This window comes from Aquila chrysaetos, chromosome 21 (assembly GCF_900496995.4).
Source record: "Aquila chrysaetos chrysaetos chromosome 21, bAquChr1.4, whole genome shotgun sequence".
Taxonomy (NCBI): domain Eukaryota; kingdom Metazoa; phylum Chordata; class Aves; order Accipitriformes; family Accipitridae; genus Aquila; species Aquila chrysaetos.
The window spans coordinates 13,498,224-13,513,508 of record NC_044024.1 but is presented as its reverse complement, the minus strand read 5'-3'; the positions used below and the strand labels follow the sequence as shown (position 1 = coordinate 13,513,508).

The window sequence follows — 15,285 nt, the reverse complement described above, 5'->3', positions numbered from 1 at the left end:
GGGATTTTTTTTTCATCCGACTGCAGCTGTTACCTAAGCAGAGGAGGAATTTCACCTAACCGCAAAGAACGAGATACACAAATAGCCGCGTTGTCTTAAGAACGGGTCGGGTATGTCTCCTCACAGCGATTTGGTTCCATAATTGCAATCCCCATTAAATGCAGCAAACGTTACCATCCTGCCCACTCAGTTTCCACCTCTACTTTTGTTTCAAGCGGGGGGGGGAGATCGTCAGAAAAGAGGGGGGGGGGAAGAGCCCTTCCTTTTCTTCCCCTTCCTGCCCCCGCGCCGCTTTTCCCAGCCGCGGTGCTGAGCGGCGCGCACCCAGGCGCTGGGCGGGCGGCCGGGGGCGGGATGGCCCCGTCCCGCCGGTGCCCCGGGCTGCACTTGTAGCTGCTGCGCGCCGCCCATGGCAGCCCCGCGGCGCCCGGCGCGGCACCGGGGCCCCGCCGCTCTCGCCGCCCCGGGGGGCGCCTGCCGCCCCGCCGCGGCCGCCTGAGCTCCGCGGGGGCGCAGCCCGGCGTCTCCCCGGGAAAGGTAACGGCGGCGCGGGGCGGGAGGCGCGCCTCGCCTCCCGGCGTGCGGGAGAGGCTTTCGCGGTCGCGATGCGCCGGGGTCGCTCCCCCGGAGCGGCGTCTCCTTCCCCTCCGAAGCGGCGCCCGAGCGCTCGGTGCGTGCGTGCCTACGGGTGTGCGAGTGTGCGTGCGGCGGAGGGGAGGGGGCTCTCTCTGCGTGCGAGGGGTGGGCGAGAGCAGTGCGATGGGAGCGGGCGCCCGCGTGCAGAGGGATCCTCGCCCCGCGTGTGTGCGGGGGACCGCGGTGTCGGGGCAGGGCTCCGCGCGGCGGCTGCCGCTGCATGCGGCGGAACCCGCCGTGTTACTGCGGCGCCGGGCTTCGCCTTGCTCCGCGCCTCGGCGCTCGGCGCGGCCAGGAGCGCTCGCCCGGGCGGGCGGCCGGCTGCCCCCGCCGCGCGGTGCGTGCGCGGAGCTGCCGGAGGGGAGACCTCGTGCGGAGCGCGGCGGAGCGCAGCGGAGCGGGGCCGCGGCGACCCCGGCCGCCGAGGTAGGGAAGGCGCCGGTCTCGCCGCGGAGCGCCGCCGGGAGCACCGCCGGGGGCGGCCGGCCGCCCCGCCGGGCGTGTGAGTGCGGGCGGGGAGGGGGGCACGGCGGGGCTGCGTTCACGTTGGCGGTCTCCTGTCTTTTCCTTATTCCGAAGGTTCCGTTGTCGCTGCTCTGATAATTACTGCTGTTATTTTAAAGGGGGGAGGGGGCGGGGGGGGGGGGGGGGGGGGAGACGAAGCGACAGCGGCTTCCTGCCGGAGCCTCTCTGCCATCGCCCTCGCCTCTCCCCGCCAGCCGGCCGCCTCCCGGAGCCCCGGGCCAGCGGCAGCCGGCGCAGCGCTGCCCGCTCCCGGCTTTTCCGGGGGAGCGGGCGAGCGGAGGGACAGGGGCCGGGCGGCCCGGATCAGCCGGTGGAGGTGTGGGAGGGACGGGGACGGGGACGGGGACCGGGGGGGGGCAGGATCTGCGCAGCGGGGCCGGGGAAGGGGGTGTGCGAAAGGCGCTGCGGGCCGGACTTCGCAAAGGTGCCGAAGGGGGGGGGGGGGGGGGGGGGGCGTTTGGCGGCGGGGCCCGCGGCCGTGCCTCCTTGCGAAGGGCGGGTGGAAGGGATGCCGGACCGCATCGCCGCGCCGTGCCCGTTACCAGCCGGCATGTGCGTGCGGTGTGTGCGCGGCCGCGTCCCTCCCGCCTTCCCCCGCCGGGAGGCAGAGGGCGACGGGGCGCCCGCCACAGAGGGGAGCCGGCACCAGCCGAGCCGGTTGCGGCAAAAAATTGCGGTAGTGCCTGCGCTCCTGGCCGGGCTCGCCGACCCGCCGGCGGCCCCGCGCAGCGCCCGCCGTGTGCCAGCTCGGCACCGGCCGGGGCCCCGGGGCTGAGGAAGAAGAGGGGACTCGCGCGTGGGCGAGGCAGGGCCACGGGGGGACGGCGCCTGGGAGGGGGAGGGAGGGGGAGCGGTGGGGGCGCGGGGGCATCGGGCTGCCCCTGGGGGCTCGCTCGCCGCGGCCAGGGGCGGGAGCCTGCGGGGACCAGCAGCGGCTGCTCCGCTCCCCTTCTCCCCGTCGTCCCTCTCCGCGGCCTCCCTGACCCCTTCTGCCATCCCTTCCTCCCTTCCTTGCCTCCTCTCAGCTTTCCCTCTCCCTCCTGTCCTTCTGTCCTCCCGTCCTTCCTCCCTCATCCCTCCTCTGCCCTCCCTTCCAGGTCCCCCCGGCGCATCCTCCCCTCCTTGCGGCTCCCTCCAGCCCGATTCTCCTCCCTTCAGCTGGCTCCTGCTTTCTCCACTTCCATCCTGGCTCCCTTCTGCCAACTCGGTGGCTTCCCACAGCAGGAAATGGAAGGGACAAGTTGCGAAAAGGGGGGAATGGGGAAGGTGGGGGGAGCAATCTGTTGGTTATTGACTGATTTGGTTGGGGGGGGGGGGGTGAGCTACCTTCTAACTCAGAGGAAATGCTGTGGCTCCAGTTCTTCTGCGTAAAAAATGGCAGCTCAGCTGGCCTGACTATATGTGAAGGGTTCTTGAAAGCCACCTCTGTATCGGTGCAGGGATAAGAGCAAATTACATAATGTTTTACCAAAAAAAAAAGTTCTTCTCAGGTTTCAGTAGTGTTAGGCTGGTGAATCGTGACTTTGTTTTGCAGTGCAAGTCAGGGTATTGTTGTTATTCCTGGGGATGGGGCTGTATGCCTGTGCATGCTTCTTCCATATCTGTGTGCTTCCATTGGTCACCCAGAGCTGATCTTGTTTTGTGGATAGTTCATTGTATTTCTGCAATCAGTTTACCACCTCTTTATTTAAACTAGGTATAATAAGTGGCAGAAACGACGTGTGTGCATGCCTGTGTATCCCTTGAGTGAATCTCACTATTATCGTAGGGATAATCTGTATGTGTTGATGCTGTAGATACATACACTGAGTATTGACATTGCTTTTTGTGCCTGCATCTTCATCCTTTCTATATTGTGCTATCCCAACCCAGATGTTTGGGCATGCATAACATCAGCGTTTGTGTTTAATATCCCTGAAATGCACGGCAACGTGTGAGCAGTGCAGGATTGAGGGGAGTAAATATGCATAAAATTGGAATCTCCTTTGGTTATTTTACTTTGTTAGTTATGCATGTTTGGCATGTACAAGAGATAGAAATATATTTGACAGACCTCAGAGTTATTTGTGTTTCTCTACAGAAATTTACATTCTGTATTTGAAATCATTCTAGCTCCTGTATATTTGTTTGGTTGTTAAAATCTTTCATGTTATTTTAAATTCAGTGCTTGTAGTTTATCTATAATCCTTGGCAGGAACAGTAGCTCAGTGCTATACAATTTTTAACCCAAATGACGTTTTGGAACAATGAGAACTGAAAAACATTTTCTTTTTTTCTTTCCTTCTTTCTTCTTTAGATTCTTTATCTTTGTTCAGGAGCCTAAGGTTGCTTGCTGATCACAAGAAGATGTTTCTGTGGCTCTTTCTGGTTCTGTCATCTCCAGTTTCTTCTACAACTGCAGATGCTGATATATCTGTGGAAATTTGCAATGTTTGCTCCTGTGTGTCAGTTGAAAATGTACTCTATGTCAACTGTGAGAAGGTTGCAGTCTACAGACCAAATCAGCTTAAGCCACCGTGGTCTAATTTTTACCACCTCAACTTTCAAAACAACCTGCTAATTATTCTATATCCAAATTCCTTTCTTAATTTTACACATGCAGTGTCCTTGCAACTGGGCAATAATAAGTTACAGAACATTGAGGGAGGGGCCTTTATGGGTCTTAGTGCATTAAAACAGTTGCATTTGAACAACAACGAATTAAAGATTCTCCGAGCTGACACTTTCCTTGGCATAGAGAACTTGGAGTATCTCCAAGCTGACTACAATTTAATCAAGTTTATTGAACGGGGAGCCTTCAATAAGCTTCACAAGCTGAAAGTCCTGATCCTTAATGACAATCTGATTTCATTCCTTCCCGATAATATTTTTCGATTTGCTTCTCTAACCCATCTGGATATACGAGGGAATCGAATACAGAAGCTTCCGTACATTGGAGTTCTGGAACACATTGGGCGAATTGTTGAATTGCAGCTGGAAGACAACCCCTGGAATTGTACTTGTGATTTGTTGCCTTTGAAAGCCTGGCTGGAGAACATGCCCTACAACATCTACATCGGAGAAGCTATCTGTGAAACACCTAGTGACTTGTATGGAAGGCTGCTGAAAGAAACCAACAAGCAAGAGCTGTGCTCCATGGGGACGGGGAGTGATTTTGACGTGCGCATTCTGCCTCCCTCACAGCTGGAGCCCGGTTTCAGCACACCGAACGGCCACACCACTCAAACATCAGTGCACAGATTAGTCACAAAGCCGCCAAAGACTACGAATCCTTCGAAGATCTCGGGGATAGTAGCAGGCAAAGCACTATCTAATCGCAATCTCAGTCAAATTGTATCTTACCAGACCAGGGTGCCTCCTTTAACTCCTTGTCCGGTCCCCTGTGTTTGCAAAACGCATCCTTCAGACTTGGGATTAAGTGTAAATTGCCAAGAAAGAAATATAGAGTCGATGGCCGAACTTGTACCAAAACCTTTAAATGCCAAGAAACTGCATGTAAATGGCAATTATATTAAGGATGTGGACACTACAGATTTCATTGAGTTTGAGGGGCTGGATTTGCTACATTTAGGCAGCAATCGGATTTCAGTGATCAAAGGAGAAGTTTTCCGCAACCTTACAAATTTACGGAGATTGTATCTCAATGGCAATCAGATAGAGCGTCTGAGCCCAGAAATGTTTGCTGGCCTCCACAACTTGCAATATCTCTATTTGGAATACAATGTTATCAAAGAAATCCTAGCAGGCACCTTTGACTTAATGCCAAATTTGCAGTTGCTCTACCTAAACAACAATCTTCTGCGAAGCTTGCCAGCGTACATTTTTGCTGGTGCACCACTTGCTAGACTGAATCTGAGGAACAATCATTTCATGTATTTACCTGTAAGTGGCGTTCTTGATCAGCTAAAATCTCTTACGCAAATTGATTTGGAAGGTAATCCATGGGACTGCACTTGTGATTTAGTTGCTTTAAAACTGTGGCTTGAAAAACTAAATGAAGGTATTGTGGTGAAGGAATTGAAATGTGAAACACCTGTACAGTTTGCTAACATTGAACTTAAGTCTCTGAAAAATGAGATCCTCTGTCCTAAACTTTTAAACAAGCCATCTGCTCTGTTCACTAGTCCTATGCCCGCTGTTACTTTTACAACACCACTGGGACCAGTTCGGAGTCCTCCTGGTGGCCCAGTTCCGTTGTCCATCCTGATCTTAAGCATTTTAGTTGTGCTTATTTTAACAGTGTTTGTTGCTTTTTGTCTTCTTGTTTTTGTGCTTCGGCGCAACAAAAAACCAACTGTAAAGCATGAAGGCATTGGAAATCAAGAATGCAGTTCTATGCAACTGCAGCTAAGAAAGCACGATCACAAGTCAAACAAAAAAGATGGACTAGGTGCAGAGGCCTTCATTCCTCAAACCATTGAGCAGATGAGCAAAAGCCATACCTGTGGCTTAAAAGAGTCTGAAACGGGCTTCACGTTTGCTGACCCACCAGGGCAAAAAGTCATTCTGAGAAATATTAATGACAAGGAGAAAGATTTATTGCATGTGGATACCAGAAAAAGACTTAGCACAATCGATGAACTGGATGAGTTATTCCCTGGGAGGGATTCCAATGTATTTATTCAAAATTTTCTTGAAAGTAAAAAAGAATACAACAGCATAGGGGTCAGTGGCTTTGAAATACGTTATCCAGAGAAACTACAAGACAAAAAAACTAAGAAATCTCTAATAGGTGGTAATCATAGTAAAATTGTAGTAGAACAAAGAAAAAGTGAATATTTTGAACTAAAAGCTAAACTTCAAGGTTCACCTGACTACCTACAAGTCCTTGAAGAACAAACAGCTTTGAATAAAATATAGGTCATACAATCTTATTGCCTACAGAGGACATTTATTTAATGATGAAAGTGCCTTTTGTTGACTTTTAACTTCCAAATACTATATTATATTGATAGGCATAGAGGCAGATGTATCCAAGGGTGTCTGATTAACTGTAGCTGCATATGATTTGTCAAGTAGAGGAGAATTTCCTTAGTAGATTTTACTACATAAAGCTCGTGCCCTGTGGAATCCTGTAGGGATACTGCAAACTCTATTGCCAAAGGGATGCTTTATACACGTTACACTGAATTTAACCTCAAGAGGCATATATGTTTTGTACCTTAAATGCAAAACCATCGTCTCCTTGTGATTTGTTAGAACAAACACAAGAAACCTGGTACTGGTATTTGTACCTCAGCTGGGTCCTTCATCCTGCACGTGGATTTAAGTTGGTGGAACTGGAGTAATCCTTCGATTTGTGGTGTTGTCATGGCACTGTTTAAAGATTATCTGGAAAGTAACAAGCATGCAAAGAGAGAACATTCGATAGTATGTGTAAATTGGTTACATTTATGGCCTGCATCTTGAAACCACTGGAATTATAATGTTAAATTGTGCAAATATTTGTTTAAAATATACCATGCATTACATACCTATGAAATAAATTTGACCACTTGAAGCATACATGTCTATACATAAAATTAAAAAAAAAAAAAAGAAAGAAAATAGTTCAACCTGACTTCTGCAGTATTTGTGGCATCTGAAGAAAATATTTGATGTTTATGCAGAATCTGTTGTAGGACTCATCTCCAATTAAAACTAGAGTTCCTTCTCAGTTACGTGAAACACTTGCAACCCCAACAGGTTGTCCAAAATTGTCAAAGTGCTTACTGTGTGAGCGTAGCAGAAATTATTTTTGTAATATAATTCATATTTATGAAATACTTTGTATACTAAATAGGAAAGATAATGTACTCCTTAATATGTATTTAATATGCCTGACTTGTTTTCCTGATCACAATGCATTAATCATCCAGTATAAATAAAATCAGAACAATATACCAAACAGAAACTGGGGATGTAATGTATAGAATTATCCAGAATTAAGTGATCAGATATAATAATAATAAAATTGTTCTGTACTATTCTTGTGAAATTAGCATATTATCTTATTTCAGATTTGTTACCAATGGTGCATTTTAAAATAGATTCATTAGTTTTTTAGTATTGTGTCTCAGGCAATTATTTGCCATCAGTTGTCTTGCTTTTCAGGGTTCTACAGCTTAATCTAAATAGTTTTCACTACAAGTATTTACAGGAATTCATGGTAAGGGTAATATTTTAATTGTGTATGCATAAGTTTTCTGTTCTCATCTGTCTGGCTGCTGTCAGTCAGAATAAACTGATCAGAACAGTGAACAATATGGCAAATCATGTCTATTTAAAACCACAGTGTAAAATGCATATAGCGGTCTCAGTTCAGAGTGTTGTGTAGCTCATATCTAGAGAGTAAAACTTGCCTTTGTGAAAGCTGAATCTGAATAGCTAGGAAAAAAAAAGAAGTCAGGAGAATGGAAAATCCCCACTGCATCTCACTGATAGATGGTACCTTGAGATGAGAATGGAGATACATTGGTAAAGCATCATACAGCGAATCTATATTGTGAGATTAACAAAAGTTCTTTGACTTGAAAAGGAATTTTTTCATTCATTTCAATGAGCTTTCGATAAGACCCTATATCTCCTTTGCTTCCAGAACCTTTCTCCACGCCCTGCCTTTTATAATCAATACATAACTCAATTAAGGTTAGTAGGGTACAAACATGAATGTTTTTCATGAATTTGAAACTAGCAAATATTACAGCAAGACCCAATAATAATACTGTGGAGAAGGCTATGTCAGCTATTTCCATTATAAACCTCTAATTTCAGGGCTTTGTGACACTGCTGTGAAATTTTTATTCTGGAATGATACTTGGCAAGCAGCTTGCAGTATATTTTTAACAAAGCTTACCAAAAAAAAAAAAAAAAAAAAGCACTGCTCCTTTATTTAAGAGAAAGCAAAACAAAACAACTTTTTCTACTTTCAGACATTTGTTTATGGTCTTGTAACGTACGAAGAGGGTTGTTTTATTACTTTTCTCCATACTACAAAGTATATACATGACTTCAGATAATAAAATTAAAACAGATAAATTAATGGCTGAGTTTCTTTCAAAAAGCTGCTGCTATCCATGCACAATAATTGACTTCATTCAGGATGTCGTAGGGATTTTCAGGACATGGATGCTACGTATGTATGCATTTCTGGGATAAAACGTTCTTGGTTGACTAATGATGCAATACAGGGCCAAGGCTTGGATAAGAACATTTGAGCTTATTGTGTCAAGAGTCAGTGGATTAAGGAGTGCTAAAGATGCACTGACATGATAGACTATAATGGCTCCATCAGTAGGCTAGAAATAACGGGTCGCTGTGCCTGCTCTGCACAGTGCTGCATGGCTTTGAGGATGTGTCCGGGTTCATTGGGATTTGCCAAAGCATAAGGCTTCTGACACACTTCCGTGCATTGTCAGAGACTGTCATGTCCCATACCCTTCTCTTGAGAGGCATGCATTAAAAATATTTAAAATAGCAAATAAGCTAATAATTTTAAGTGATGTTAAAACTGATGTGCTTATGACTCGTGTTGCCCTGAGTTAAAGAACAATGATAAATGGTCATACCTCCCTCAGCTAAAAAATTGAGGGGTTTTTTGCTTTGTTTTGTGTTGTGCGTTTGTTTTTTTTTTTGTGATGAGGTCTTGTATTCACTGATCGAAAGAGGAAGAACTGAACGGTTATGCTGTACCATTACTCTGGGTCAGATTTTCTTGCTCTTTGAGGTCCCAATCCAGTAAAGTGTTTAAGCTCAACCTAAATCATGTGCAGAGGTACTATTCAGGAACTAATAATTAAATACCTGTCCAAGAGTGGAGCTTAGATAGAGTCATTGACTTCAAACATTGTATATAACACATACAGCCAGGTGACTCTTTCGGGGTTACACAGTTGAGTGTGAGTTCACCAGCACCAATAAAGGTTGCACAATCTGGACCTTCCTGTAGAAATTGTTCCTATGTGTTTTACATATATGGTGCAATATGTAGGCATAATAGTGTGAGTGAAGAATGCAGAAGTTGGCAAAACACTATATTTCTGTGAAATAGTTACTTTGAATGACAACCTTAATGTCAGTTGATTTCCTCCATGTTTTGAAACAGTGTATGTGTCTGCACAGCAGTTTTAGTGTAATGTCCATTCAAATCTATAGTCAGTCTGTCTGGGAAGGTGACTCTTCGGATGTGGCTTAACAGATCTGTCTGTTCATGATATTGGTTTGAGTGGCCATCCTTGTAAAATGGCTGTTAAGACCCATAGACATAAACTAAATCAGTGAAGGTGCTGACATAATCTCTTGTCTTCATTGTATTACAAAGAACTTTCCATTTTTAAGTAAAATCAATAAAGTGTAATTCTTTCCATGAAAAAGAAAAAAATTGTGCAATTTTATCAGAAAGCAACTACCATGGTGCAAGAAAACAAGACCATTAGACAATTAACCTTTTGCATTTAGTGTTCAAGATTGACAATAATATACAAATCTAGTATAAAAATATTTTTTAATATTTTTTTTAAAGCCATAATGACGACATAAAAGGCATGGCCTTGTGAATAATGTTAACAAATGTTTCAGAATCAACAAAACACATCCAGAACTTGATGGTGGTATAATATCTGTAATATCTTTTGCATGATTTGTACATTGATATTGTATGAAATGAGCACAGTGAGATTTTTTTTTTTTTGTTGCATCCAAAGAGTTAGGAAGGAAATATAACAAGAATGTATTTATAATCACTCTATTTTGAAATAAAGTAAAGAAAACAAAATGTATTGTTTTTACCCTGCTTCGATCATTACTATTCTAGGTTAGTTTATAATTCAGATAGTTACTTATAACATCCAGTCCAATGTAAAATACAGAAAGCTATTGTTCATTAATTTTGTTTGCCTTCAGCAACATCAAAATATTAGCCAGCATTGACTTAAAATTTTTATGAAATATTAATAAAATTGTTCGGTAGTACTGTATTTCTGAAACTAGACTTTGTTAAGTGCCTGTATTATTCTCTTTTGGATCATTTGTGTATGGATGAAAGAGAATCTATAAAGTAGTTAAATAGTAATGTTTTCTAATCACCTTGACAATTCATTATTATTTTTTATGAAAGTTTTTCCCATCTTCTGTTGTCTGACAAAATCCTCCTTGCTTCTGTTAATACAAATAGTCCCTCCAAAGTCAGTGAATTTTTTTTTGCATTAGTAACACAAGCAGAATTTAGTTTTTAGTTGGATTCTGAGATCTTCAACACAGAAGCGATTAGGAGAAAAATCAGGTAATGCTAAGAGCATTTGTTTTGATCCTGCTCCCTTCTCATTAATCATTTTGAATAAGACAACTTTTCAGAGGAAAGAAAAGCTAGTTTATCCTTAGCAAAAATAAAAATATCAATCCATATACTGTTTCAATTGATTAGGTTAGTTTTATAAATGAAAGCTGAAAAGACACCTTTAGGTAGTTTAACTTCCAAATTTAGGTTTTGTGGTAAAAATATTTTACAAAGCCTAATAAAAATCTTCATGGGAGGGGAGAAAAGCAGAAACAGAATTACATCTAGGTTAAACATTCCTTGTTATAATGGTGGTGAATGAGAATCAGAATGTGATATGGACTAGAAAATCAGGACTTGATATGGATTTTTTTTCACTGCCAGTTGCAGTGTAATGTTAGGAGCAAAGCCACAGCATTAATTGAAAAAGGCCTATGTATATATTCCATAGAATTTCTTTCTAAAGAAAAACTTGAGAATCAAGAATAAGTATTCATGTTTTGAAAATAATACGTGTGCACTGATTTTCTGAATGTAGAATAACTTGGCAATTTTCTGTTAATATGTTTTTCCTTTATTTAGTCTTTATTTCTAATTGCAATTCATTCATCCTTACGTATTCTGATTGATGCTGTGTTGAAAAATAAAAATAGGAGTGCTAATGCTCAGGGACAAACTCATCTCAGAAATTTTCCAATGTGAATCCAGACTAACTCAACAGACTTCAATGGAATCAAATCAACCTTGCCCTAGTGAACAAAAAAGCAGAAATTTACTATATTAGGCAAGGACCTGATCTATCTGTCATTGAAATAAAAAATAAGATAAGTCATTTTTTACTTGTAATAAAATATAATTGTGCTTTATGCTCTATTGATTTGTGTGGTAAAGCTGTTGCTAGTTTCAAATAACCATAGGGCAGAATATAGAGTAGGTGCAGTCCTGTGTCCGTTTGATGTCAGTGGAACTCTGCAATGATTCAAGAGCTGTGGGTGTCCTGTAGATGTACTATGGATACAAAACTATTTAAATTTGCTGATTTAATACATAGACTTGGGATATACATCACAGAAGATAAAAATGCTATCTTAACAATACAATTTATTTTCTCCCTGTAATGGAATAAGCTTACCCTGCTCTTGTTTCTCATCAAGTAGGGACTTTATTGCAAGTATCTTTATTTTACTGTTAATTTTATTCATGTTCATTAGTAATACTTGAGATAATTTATTTATTGTCTGAAAACAGTATATTTTGAGCAGTCAGTTATTTTTAAAATACCAGTCATTAGTAACAGACTGATGCTGTATTATATTGATTTTTCATTCTCTTGCTGGGAATTTTTGTAGTCATTTAACACTAAATGATTTCTTAAAAGCACAAATAACAATCAGATAAGAAAAAGAGACCTAACTGGTACTAAAACTGATTTTTTTGTATGTGTGTACATGAAGGCTTAAAATACTGTAAATCAATGCTGATGGGTACACAAGCGTTACATTGTCCCTTCGTTCTTTGTTTAACCAGGAAACACAAGGTGATCTCTGTGTGGTTTAGTAGTCATTTTGTGTACGTACAATAACAAAGAAGCCTTCCTCAGTTTCCCTCATCCACAAGCATTTCATTTCTTGATTTAATTTCATGTAATTTCCTAGAAACGTGCGCATTATGACCGTCCAAGGTGTCCTTCCACATCCTTCTGTCCCTTACAGCTGAATGTTTGTCTAGACATTGGTTAATAGCAGTTTCCAAAGGGGCAAAGCAGTAGGATTTGTCAATTTGCAAAAACCAGCTAAAAAAGGCAAATTGTAGGAGACTGGCCTGGATGGTTTCTGAGTCATGTCAGATGATGCACAATCCGGAACAGAGAGGAGTAGGAAGTGGTTTAAGCTTCCATTTGAAAGATTGATGCTGGGCTTTTGAAGCTGGCCGATCATCACTTTTCATGACTGTAAGGTGTGCAGTGTAAAGTAAATGTGCTTCAGTCAGCGGAATCCTGACAGTCAGACTGTGGGCTAAATCCTGCAGACATCTGCACCCAAGCTAGGTTTTGGTGTCACTATTCACTGAAGAGTCTTGGACATGTTATTTAGGTTAAACCAGATGTGATACATATTTCTTAATGAGGCTTTTAACTGAGATGTGGATACATTTGTGTGTACATTGGATGCTGTTTGGGTATGGAGGTTAGTCCATATCTAATGTTTGTTGAGCAATTTGTTTGAGAGAGTCTCTCTTTGTGAGATACATTAGTGCTCACATCTGAGTACGAGATGCTGCACAGTAAGTACATCTCAATGAGCAGTCGTGAAGGGCAGAGTGTTTTGACAGATTTTGAGCTCTTCACTGCAAGAAACTACAGGAAACGATGTACCATACAGCAGACTTCCTTGCTCCCTGGCAGGATTTCATAGACTCTGTGAGTCTTTCTCAGCAGGGCTTTCTCCATGTCTACACACCACAAGTAAGACTCCGGGTCACCAGTCTGGTATATATGCAGTCTATGTTTGCTTATATGCAAAAACAATTTTGTGGAGAAGGGTGGGAGAAGAACTTTCTTTTTTTTCTGAAAAGCAAAATGGGCTGAATTGGAATTTTTGAGGATTGAAGAAGAAAAATACAGATATTTTAAAGAATGGTCACATTGTTAGGTAGTATCTGTATTTAGAAAGTATTTCACTAAGAGAGAGAGAAAGCAAGCAGTTGGTTTTATATTTTTAGCATGCAGCTTTTCAACTTGTTCCATTCTTGGGTTAGAATATGCCCTGGGACAAGGGACTCACATGTGCAGCTCAGGGCAGAATTTAGCTGCAAAGATACATCCTAAATGTCTTGCTGCCTTCTGTGTGGTAGAAATTAAATGCAAGGTTTTGAATGTTCCCTCTCTGTTTCCTTTAATGAAAGTTAGATCAATTAGTGTTCTTCAGGACCAGTCTTTAAGCTCCTGTTGAGGTGTGTTTGCAATTCGATGAAGTTAGCAACAAAAGTACAAATGTCATACAAGGGGTGATGTCTTTGGATGGGGTGAACACTTTGAAATAATTGGGGTTCTTACAGTTTCTTTCCTAAATATTGCCATGTGGTTGCACTGTTTTATGCTCATGAAGATCTTTACTTTTGGAATCAGTTCAATAGATTGCTGGTTTTACAACTGTGATCAGGAGATTGTGTCCAAATTTCCTGCAAAATCTTTGCTTTGAATTCTCATGGTTTTCTAAGATGTAAATGAAGAACAACAACATCAAGAATAACCTATAGCTAAGATTTATTTTTGTTCAATGAAAATGACTTTTGCCTTAACTGAGTGAAATATTCAGAAAGTACTTTGAGAGAATTGGGATACTGCCAACAAATAAAGTCCCTATTCTGTAATCCTTTCTCAAGAATATAAGCAATGGAAGCACTATAAGGTTTTATCTTTAAGTAGCTTCCCCTAGAATTTGGAGTTTCACTTTAGCTGTTGGAGCGATGCCATGAACATGATTTTATGATTTTGTTGCAATAGTCACATACACAGTTAGTAACTAGCAGATGTAATGGTCAAGAAGAACAGTGTGACACATTCTCTCTGTGTAGCTTTGTCAAGTAATTTATACCACTTCAGCATATGACAGCAAAGATAGTAAGGATTACATATTGTAAAGTGTGTTGGTAAGGATTCCCTTACATTTGTAATGTGCTTTCAAAATGAAAGCAGTATGCAAATGATGAGTATTATCAGCATACAATCCATTTCAAAAGGGGAATACCATTGTACTGTACATAGTAGTCTATTGTTCAGATTGAGAAATATCACTGAAAGTGAATAAACTGGGTTTTCCTTTCTGTAGATTTTTCTCCTTCAGCCATTAAATAGACCTGTTTTCTCTATATAGAGTAATACAGCTCTGAGCCATTCAAGAAAATACATAAGCCTAAAAAAGACAAGCAGATACGTTCCCCCCAAAGAGAACATCTGCATTATAATAATAAAATCACTCTCATTTTTCAATAACAGTGGGACCTCTGGCAGTTTTTGCTCACGCTGGCAAGTTGTGGGACTGAGATGTAGAATTGGAGTCGGTTCCTATTTCCTTTCTCCACAGAAATACTCCCTTTGACATTACACATGCATGAGGTCAGTTTGCCTAGTGTGTCTCAGCGCCATATGGGGTCGAAGCAACAACATGTGTTCGTACCTACTTATGCAGGCATTTGCCATGCCATGGGCCTCACACACAAGATGACCCCAGAGACAGCAGAAGCATGGCACTGACCTTTGCTAAAGCGTCTGCTCCTGTACCGTCTGGAGCACACCGCTGCGGCGTGGCCCAGAACGTCCATGGCTTGGGCCAAGGAAAAAGGTTGTAGCAGGGCTAGGTAACATCCTTGTTCTGACATGGCAGGGAAGCAAAGTAACGGGAGCAGAACAGCACAGCAGCTCTGTAATCAAGAATGTAAGACTCTCTGACTGTCTGCTGCTTCAATATATGGCCTAGTCCTTTTTGCAACAGGAAAAGCAGTCCTCACTTCTGGGTCCAATCCAAACTCTAAAGTTTGGGACCAGGCTGGAAGAGCTTGTTTGACCAAACGTGTTGTCCTCCACAGTACAAGTAGACCAGATCCTCTGTCAAATTTGTGGAGATGTATGTTTTTTCCCTGTCTGTAAACAGTGTACAGTCAAACTTGCATTAACAACTTTCAATGATTTTGTGATGTACTACCCATAATGCATATTCACACGCAAAATTGTCATCTCCATGCAGTATTGCTAAGTGTCACTGGCAGTGGATGGGGATGACCATTTTTTACTTCAAAGCCTGTTGTGGTAGCTGGACTCAGATTGTTTTGCCCGATAATTACATATGCTTCGGATATAATAATTTATTTAT

The 15,285-nt window shown here is 42.8% G+C and overlaps 1 protein-coding gene across 8 annotated transcripts; it reads left to right on the top strand.

Annotated features, from left to right (window-relative positions):
* Positions 1 to 321: 321 nt before the first annotated feature.
* Positions 322 to 9,917, top strand: SLITRK4 (SLIT and NTRK like family member 4). Of its 8 annotated transcripts, XM_029997215.1 has the most exons (3): positions 1,567 to 1,585; positions 2,259 to 2,401; positions 3,458 to 9,917. In XM_029997215.1, the coding sequence occupies exons 2-3, from the start codon at positions 2,389 to 2,391 to the stop codon at positions 6,019 to 6,021; spliced, it is 2,577 nt and encodes an 858-aa protein (XP_029853075.1). In that variant the 5' UTR covers positions 1,567 to 1,585; positions 2,259 to 2,388; the 3' UTR covers positions 6,022 to 9,917. The 8 variants fall into 8 exon arrangements, with proteins under 8 accessions (XP_029853079.1, XP_029853073.1, XP_029853074.1 ...); XM_029997219.1 differs by lacking the exons at positions 1,567 to 1,585; positions 2,259 to 2,401 and adding an exon at positions 322 to 537; XM_029997213.1 differs by lacking the exons at positions 1,567 to 1,585; positions 2,259 to 2,401 and adding an exon at positions 721 to 1,062.
* The last annotated feature ends 5,368 nt before the right edge of the window (positions 9,918 to 15,285 follow it).